The 9054-nt window shown below is 46.9% G+C and overlaps 1 protein-coding gene across 1 annotated transcript in view; it reads left to right on the top strand.

Moving 5' to 3' along the window:
- Positions 1 to 9054, top strand: part of MAST2 (microtubule associated serine/threonine kinase 2) — a gene marked incomplete in the record, with an annotated part of 180255 nt that overhangs the window by 131838 nt on the left and 39363 nt on the right. The window contains 1 exon segment of the mRNA XM_073593962.1: positions 7997 to 8098. Coding sequence (XP_073450063.1) covers positions 7997 to 8098 — 102 coding nt within the window.

Here is a 9054-nt window from a genome sequence, read left to right as displayed (position 1 = left end):
ATCCTCCTATATACTGCCTGTACATCCTCCTATATACTGCCTGTACATCCTCCTATATACTGCCTGTACATCCTTCTATATACTGCCTGTACATCCTCCTATATACTGCCTGTACATCCTCCTATATACTGCCTGTACATCCTCCTATATACTGCCTGTACATCCTCCTATATACTGCCTGTACATCCTCCTATATACTGCCTGTACGTCCTCCTATATACTGCCTGTACGTTCTCCTATATACTGCCTGTACGTCCTCCTATATACTGCCTGTACGTCCTCCTATATACTGCCTGTACGTCCTCCTATATACTGCCTGTACGTCCTCCTATATACTGCCTGTACGTCCTCCTATATACTGCCTGTACATCCTTATATATACTGCCTGTACATCCTTATATATATATATATATATATACTGCCTGTACATCCTCCTATATACTGCCTGTACATCCTTCTATATACTGCCTGTACATCCTCCTATATACTGCCTGTACATCCTCCTATATACTGCCTGTACATCCTCCTATATACTGCCTGTACATCCTTATATATACTGCCTGTACATCCTTATATATACTGCCTGTACATCCTTCTATATATATATATATACTGCCTGTACATCCTCATATATATACTGTCTGTACATCCTCATATATATATACTGCCTGTACATCCTCCTATATTCTGCCTGTACATTCTCCTATAAATTTCCTGTACATCCTCCTATATACTACCTGTACATCCTTCTATATACTGCCTGTACATCCTTCTATATACTGCCTGTACATCCTTCTATATACTGCCTGTACATCCTTATATATATACTGCCTGTACATCCTCCTATATACTGCCTGTACATCCTTTATATATATAATACTGCCTGTACATCCTTCTATATACTGCCTGTACATCCTTCTATATACTGCCTGTACATCCTTATATATATACTGCCTGTACATCCTCCTATATACTGCCTGTACATCCTTCTATATACTGCCTGTACATCCTTTATATATATATATATATATACACACACACACACTGCCTTTACGTCGTCCTATATACTGCCTGTATGTCCTCCTATATATACTGCCTGTACATCCTTATATATTATAATATTTCCTAAATAGATAAAATTAGTTTTGCTACTTTGTGTCAGTTTTGCGTCCTCCAGTAATCAGCTTGGTGCCCTCCGAGGTCTCCGGAGACTTTTTATTATCTGATTTAGAATCCGTTGTGTTTGGTGTTTTCTGATCCCGCGTGGGCTGCGTCCGGTGGGTCCCGCGTGGGCTGCGTCCGGTGGGTCCCGCGTGGGCTGCGTCCGGTGGGTCCCGCGTGGGCTGCGTCCGGTGGGTCCCGCGTGGGCTGCGTCCGGTGGGTCCCGCGTGGGCTGCGTCCGGTGGGTCCCGCGTGGGCTGCGTCCGGTGGGTCCCGCGTGGGGTGCGTCCGGTGGGTCCCGCGTGGGGTGCGTCCGGTGGGTCCCGCGTGGGGTGCGTCCGGTGGGTCCCGCGTGGGGTGCGTCCGGTGGGTCCCGCGTGGGGTGCGTCCGGTGGGTCCCGCGTGGGGTGCGTCCGGTGGGTCCCGCGTGGGGTGCGTCCGGTGGGTCCCGCGTGGGCTGCGTCCGGTGGATAATGAGTGTATGTTGTTCCTGATATTTATTTTGCATTTTGTTGGCTTGATGGTGATATAAATTCTCTTGCCGTGTAATTAGTCACCTTTTGGCTTTTAATGACACCGCGATATTCCGTGCCCGGCGCTCACACTTAATTCCCAGCGGTCGCCACACAAGTAATTATGCATAGAAGACAAATGGAGTCTTTATGGGGAATATTGAAGGGTGAGCGGCCGTCACTGAAGCCCTCCAGGAGCCGCCGCGGCATGCGCAGGATTAATCGGCTTTTGTTAAATGAACCTTCTTCTCTATGCCTATTCCCCGGCTGATAAGGTATTTTGCCTGGAGGGTGAGCCGAGGTTACCGCGTCTCCGCCGTGTGACTTATTATCATCATTTAGCCGTCTATGAAAAGCCTTTTCAGGATTAGTCCGTCCCGGGGAAGGAGAGCCGCCTCTGACTTTTTATCACAGACAAACACAAGTGGAGAGGAGAAAATACTTTTCCCCCTCCGAGCGAATGACATTCAGGAGACGACTAATATCACATCTCCATGGACTCCCATTGACTTCACTGACAGACGAAGAAAAGCCTCCTTTTTATACGAAGTCCCACCAATCGCCAGGAGAGATTGTGTGATCAGTGCGATCGATATGCCGCTATGTACCGGCGAGGAATTAATCAGCTCGTCTTTCATCGGTTCTTTTCTCTGTTCAGCTTTAATTAAAGACAGTTCTAGCTTTAACCCCTTCCCTCCTGAGGGAAAAACAAATGGTAATGCCTGAGCACAATTTTGCAGCTTTGACACGTGTTAGTAAATCCGCACAAATCACCGCAACTTCTCGGTGTATTCCGGGTGGATTATACCGCCTTTCTTCAGGACAAATTGGGCTTTCATTTGGTGATGTCATGGATATCTCCGGATTTTTTAAAATTTATTTTTATTATTATTATATATTTTTTTTATCATCAAAGGAAACTGGACGAAAATGGTAAAAAAAAAAAAAAAAAAAGTTTTATGTAGCTGTATATTTCTTATTACCATAACCCACCACCAAGAACAACCCAAAATACATTTCTTCTGCTCTAGACCAGGGGTCTCCAAACTGCGGCCCAGGGGCCAGACGTGGCCCTTTGCTTGATTTGAACCGGCCCTTGGGGCACTATTTCATCCACTGACACGAGCGATGGAGCACAATTCCCCCCCCCATCTGACACCCAACAAAGGGGCACAATTCACCCCCCCCCATCTGATACCAAGAAAGGGGCACTATTCCTCCCGATGACCCCAATGATGGGGCACAATTCCTCCTATTGACACCAGCAATGGGGCTGAATGACACCAACAATGGGGCACAATTCCTCCCAATGGGGCCAATGACACTAATGATTTGGCACAATTCCCCCATCTGACACCAACAATGGAGCACAATTTTCCCCATCTGACACCAACAATGGAGCACAATTCTCCCCATCTGACACCAACAATGGAGCACAATTCTCCCCATCTGACACCAACAATGGAGAACAATTCTCCCATCTGACACCAACAATGGGGCACAATTCCCCCATCTGACACCAACAATGGGGCACAATTCTCCCCATCTGACACCAACAATGGAGCACAATTCTCCCCATCTGACACCAACAATGGAGCACAATTCCCCCATCTGACACCAACAATGGAGCACAATTCTCCCATCTGACACCAACAATGGGGCACAATTCCCCCATCTGACACCAACAATGGGGCACAATTCCCCCATCTGACACCAACAATGGGGCACAATTCTCCCATCTGACACCAACAATGGGGCACAATTCACCCATCTGACACCAACAATGGAGCATAATTCCTCCCAAAGACCCCAACGATGGGGCCCAGTGACACCATCGATGGGGCACAATCGCTCCCAGTGAGACCAGCAATGGAGCCCAATGACACCAGTGATGGGGCAAAATTTCTCTCACTGACACCAAAGATAGGGCATTATTTACACCCACTGATGCTGGGACATTTTCTACTCCCCATGGCTTCCATCCGGCCCCCCTTAAGTCTGAAGGACGGTAAACTGACCCTTTGTTTAGAAAGTTTGGAGACCCTTGCTCTGGACGATCGCAGCGATCCCACATATGTGTATGTTGTTTGTACCCGGAGTACCGCCCAGAAACAATAGTGCGCATTTTGCTTTTCTTTTATCCTACCTAAAACGCACCGACGCTAATGCTGGCCGTACAAACACAGAGTTTCAGCCGTTTGCAGAAAGAACGATTTATTTGTTGGTGGAAAGCAAATTTGCCACTAAATGACCGAATAATCTCGTTTACATGATCGTTTCCATGATTATAGTGATCGTTGGACAACAATAAAAACCTATATAAATCATACAACACAGAATATTCTTTTCTTTTCCGATTACAACATACACATTATAGTTGAAACGGTAAAAGTTTTTGCTCCGGATCTATCGGCATTAGCCAGGCGCATGTCATCGTCAGTAAAGTTGGGTCCACTAATGGCACGATTGTCGACCGATCTTTCCAAAAATGGCCAGTTTCTCCCGAAATTCTGTGCGTTTATGGCCAACATGACACTTACTGACACTCGGGGCCAGTTCACACCATAGAGACGCAGACCAGATGCGTTCCACATACTTTTCTGCATGTGCGTTTTTGACATGTTTGTGATGCGTTCCAGTGTGTTTTTGGTGCAGTCCAGTGCTCCCCCCCCCTCTTTTTTTTCTTAGCCCTTAATAAGGACATGTGCATTCCAGTGCATTTTTCACAGGGGTCAGTAGTATGCAACACAGAGTGCAGGGGTCAGTAGTGTGTAGCGCCGAGTGCAGGGGTCAGTAGTATGCAACACAGAGTGCAGGGGTCAGTAGTGTGTAGCGCCGAGTGCAGGGGTCAGTAGTGTGTAGCGCCGAGTGCAGGGGTCAGTAGTGTGTAGCGCCGAGTGCAGGGGTCAGTAGTATGCAACACAGAGTGCAGGGGTCAGTAGTGTGTAGCGCCGAGTGCAGGGGTCAGTAGTATGCAACACAGAGTGCAGGGGTCAGTAGTGTGTAGCGCCGAGTGCCGGGGTCAGTAGTGTGTAGCGCCGAGTGCCGGGGTCAGTAGTGTGTAGCGCCGAGTGCCGGGGTCAGTAGTGTGTAGCGCCGAGTGCAGGGGTCAGTAGTGTGTAGCGCCGAGTTCAGGGGTCAGTAGTGTGTAGCGCCGAGTTCAGGGGTCAGTAGTGTGTAGCGCAGAGTGCAGGGGTCAGTAGTGTGTAGCGCCGAGTGCAGGGGTCAGTAGTGTGTAGCGCCGAGTGCAGGGGTCAGTAGTGTGTAGCGCCGAGTGCAGGGGTCAGTAGTGTGTAGCGCCGAGTGCAGGGGTCAGTAGTGTGTAGCGCCGAGTTCAGGGGTCAGTAGTGTGTAGCGCCGAGTGCCGGGTCAGTAGTGTGTAGCGCCGAGTGCCGGGGTCAGTAGTGTGTAGCGCCGAGTGCCGGGGTCAGTAGTGTGTAGCGCCGAGTGCAGGGGTCAGTAGTGTGTAGCGCCGAGTTCAGGGGTCAGTAGTGTGTAGCGCCGAGTGCAGGGGTCAGTAGTGTGTAGCACCGAGTGCAGGGGTCAGTAGTATGCAACACAGAGTGCAGGGGTCAGTAGTGTGTAGCGCCAAGTGCAGGGGTCAGTAGTGTGTAGCACCGAGTGCAGGGGTCAGTAGTGTGTAGCACCGAGTGCAGGGGTCAGTAGTGTGTAGCACCAAGTGCAGGGGTCAGTAGTGTGTAGGGCCGAGTGCAGGGGTCAGTAGTGTGTAGGGCCGAGTGCAGGGGTCAGTAGTGTGTAGCGCCGAGTGCAGGGGTCAGTAGTGTGTAGCGCCGGGTGCAGGGGTCAGTAGTACGGAACACAGATTCTCCACACCCCTTCCCACCAGCAAACCACCCCACCCTTCCAGAACAGACATCTACCCGCCTATCTAAGCTAACCTCAGCCACTTTCACCCCTTCAGTAAAATTCACTCACCGTACCTCAGATAAAGCAGCGCCTGTCAAAGTGAAGAAGGTCCTCCCCGGCCTCACCTCGCCGGTGCCAAACACAGAGGAGAAGCCCAGGACCTCCGTTGGCTTTGCAATGCCTATTGCCACCCCTATCAGAGGTGTCCAAGGAAGGGGTCAGCACCTGGCCAATGAGCATGGCTGACCCCGCCCCCCCCCCCAATCCTAGAGAAACACAATTTATATGTCATTGTTTCCCAAAGTACAAAACGCATCTTGAGAATCAGACTTATCAAAAATATCTAAAAGGAGATCGTTTCATCACAACCGGGGAGAACTGCAGAGGTCTCAAAAAAGAAGGGTCAGCACTGCAAATATTGACTCTCTGCATAAACTTCATGTCATTGTCAATAAAAGCCTCTGACACTAATAAAATGCTTGTAATTATACTTCAGTATCCCATAATAACCTCTGCCAAAAAGATCTAAAAACACTGAGGCAACAAACTTTGTGTAAATTAATATTTGTGTCATTCTCAAAACTTTTGGCCATGGCTGTATACTGACCTTGACCTTTGACCCTTACTTGACCCAACCCTGGTACTGACCTAGATTAAACCTTCATCTAGGTATTTTTTCTCTTTCTTTTTATTTTTACTTCTTTTTTTTTTTACACGCACCTTTTTATCTCTCTGCAAGGAGAGAGAGAGATACAATATGTGCAAAAATTGATCCGCACTCCGGTTGTTGCTCCTAAAATATTTTTATTTTATTGATTAGCCACAGTGAACAAACGCAGATTAAGTCAGTGACGCATTTCAGCCTATAAGGCCTTAGTCATAACCACATTACAGACATAAAACTGTGAAATAAATGGTAGCTCTAAAGATCACAGGCTCCACCCATTGATTGTCTTTATTGACCGCAGGCAATTATCCAAAAAAAGAGAATCAGCTGCAATACATATTGGGTGGTCCATGTGTAATGCCACTCACTTACAAGATTCAATATATCTTTCCTCTCCATTCAGAGAGAGTGAAGCACGGGGGGGGGCGGGCCTTACAGTGACTGGTCACTGTGATAGCCAATCAGAGGCTAGCACAGCGAACAGGTGACCCGGAACCAGGAGTTGCGTGTTGTGATCGTTAATACGGGACCCAGGGCTCCCGCTGAGACCCCCGTTCCTCCCAGTACTGCCCCTTTTAGAGAATACAGAACTAAGTATTATTGTGTGGAGCTAAGTAAGTTGTATGGAACTTTATTAATGATAACAAAAAAAGCAGTAAAACAGTTTCCCTCCATCCAGCAACAGACCCCCACAACAAAATACCCCCCCCCCCCCCACAGCAACAAAACACCCCCCCCCTGCAAGCAACAATAGATCTCCCAGCAGCCACCATCAATAGACCCCTCCCTCAAGAGTAGATGACTGAAATGTGTCACCTTTTCTTCAGCGATATTAAAAATAATCTTAAGGTATTTTTTTTTATATGGAGTGACACTTCTAATTCCTTCTCCACATTCAGACGTTATAGGACAAATAGATCCACCAACTGTCTTCAATACACCTTTTAAATACACATTGATGAATCCATTGCTCCTCACCACCTGATGAATTATTGAGCAATTAAAACCCAACAGAAGGTCTGACCCCTCACCAATATATCCAAGACTAAAAATATTTTTGGCTTTTAAATATGTTTTAATTTGAAGCAAATTATGTTAATTTTAATGTTTATAAATGGCAGATAGACATGTAACAAAGTCCCAGTAGGACCTTATGTTCCTCTGATGTTCCTCTGGACTCTGCTCTTAGAATGACCTTATGTTCCTCTGGACTGTGTTCCTAGTAAGACCTTATGTGACTCTGGTCCTAGTAGGACCTTCTGTTCCTCTGCACTCTACTCCTAGTAGGACCTTATGTTCCTCTGGACTATGCTCCTAGTAAGACCTTATGTTTCTCTGGACTATGCTCCTAGTAAGACCTTATGTTTCTCTGGACTTTGGTCCTAGTAGGACCTTCTGTTCCTCTGCACTCTATTCCTAGTAGGACCTTATGTTTCTCTGGACTGTGCTCCTAGTAAGACCTTATGTTCCTCTGGACTGTGCTCCTAGTAAGACCTTATGTTCCTCTGGACTGTGCTCCTAGTAAGACCTTATGTTCCTCTGGACTGTGCTCCTAGTAGGACCTTATGTTCCTCTGGACTGTACTCCTAGTAGGACCTTATGTTCCTCTGGACTGTGCTCCTAGTAAGACCTTATGTTTCTCTGGACTCTCCAGAGACCTTATGTTCCTCCAGACTCTGCTCTTAGTAGGACCTTACCTGGGACAGGTCAGATCTTTGCCGACAGATACCGCTATTATTTCAACGTTCTGCACAGTAACACAACGTCATGTTGTTGTTTTTTTTTTTAGGCTCATGAGCGCTCCGAGAGCTCTGAAGTGGCCTTCGTCACCCAACTTGTCAAGAAATTGATGATTGTCATCGCTCGCCCTGCTCGCCTCCTGGAGTGTCTGGTAAGGATGGCTTGTCTATGGATTTTTTTTATTACCATGTATTTGAAAAATGATTCCGGGGATGGGGAGGTCTGTCGCATATTGTAATCTCACTCTTTGATTTAAATCCCAGTTTGCTCCTCAGATATTTGAATATCCTTTTACGCTTTATCCGAGTCTCACTGTTCCCTGTCTGGGTTGGGATGCCCAGCTTCCCGATATATTGTTGTGTCCTATATAGTTGCACAGTTTTAAGTCTATGAGTATTCATTCTGGGTCTCCCATGCCTCCACCTCATATGCCTTGTATACCCTGCACATTGATGATTATGTTGGTAATGTTATATGTGCCCATATAGAACATGTCTTGCCTAGCCTGTTGGCTTATGGATCTAAGTGGTGTGACCCTCTTGGTTATTGTCAATTGACAAACACTGCGTTTTCCCCTTTTTGTTTTCCTTGACTATAAACTTCAACTTTTTGAAAAATAAAGGAATTACACAAAAAAATATCCCAGTTTGCACTGACATTGGGGTGTTCTGTATCATCGGGTCACATGGTGTTCTGCATTCTGATGGTTTATCATGTGATCAGTGTGAGGTTATTGCTGATTCTGTTGTTTTTTTTTCTGTGTCCTTGGCCGTCAGAGCCATTGCTGAGCCATGTGTCATTTTTGCCCTTCACAAGACATCCCGAACATTATTATTAATACATCATAGTGAGGGGTGTCGATTCCTGGAGGAAGTGACCTCTCACCTCCCTGACATGCAGAGTGCTGAGAGAGTTGTCAGCTGGGCTGTTGTACTTTAATATCCAGATTCCCCGGGTGGCTTCACAGACCAATTTACCTGCTAGATACCTCTATGTCTGAGGAATGTCGGCATCTGTTAGCCTTTTGTGTGAGCCGCTTCTGTGGAGCTTTTATGTTTTCAAACCTCAATTATTGGAAATCAACAAGATGTTGTAGAGGGCACCTTT

Source organism: Aquarana catesbeiana, linkage group LG07, assembly GCF_042186555.1.
Source record: "Aquarana catesbeiana isolate 2022-GZ linkage group LG07, ASM4218655v1, whole genome shotgun sequence".
In the NCBI taxonomy this organism is placed as follows: domain Eukaryota; kingdom Metazoa; phylum Chordata; class Amphibia; order Anura; family Ranidae; genus Aquarana; species Aquarana catesbeiana.
Note: the sequence above shows the minus strand (reverse complement) of the source record. Positions and strands in the feature narration are given on the sequence as shown.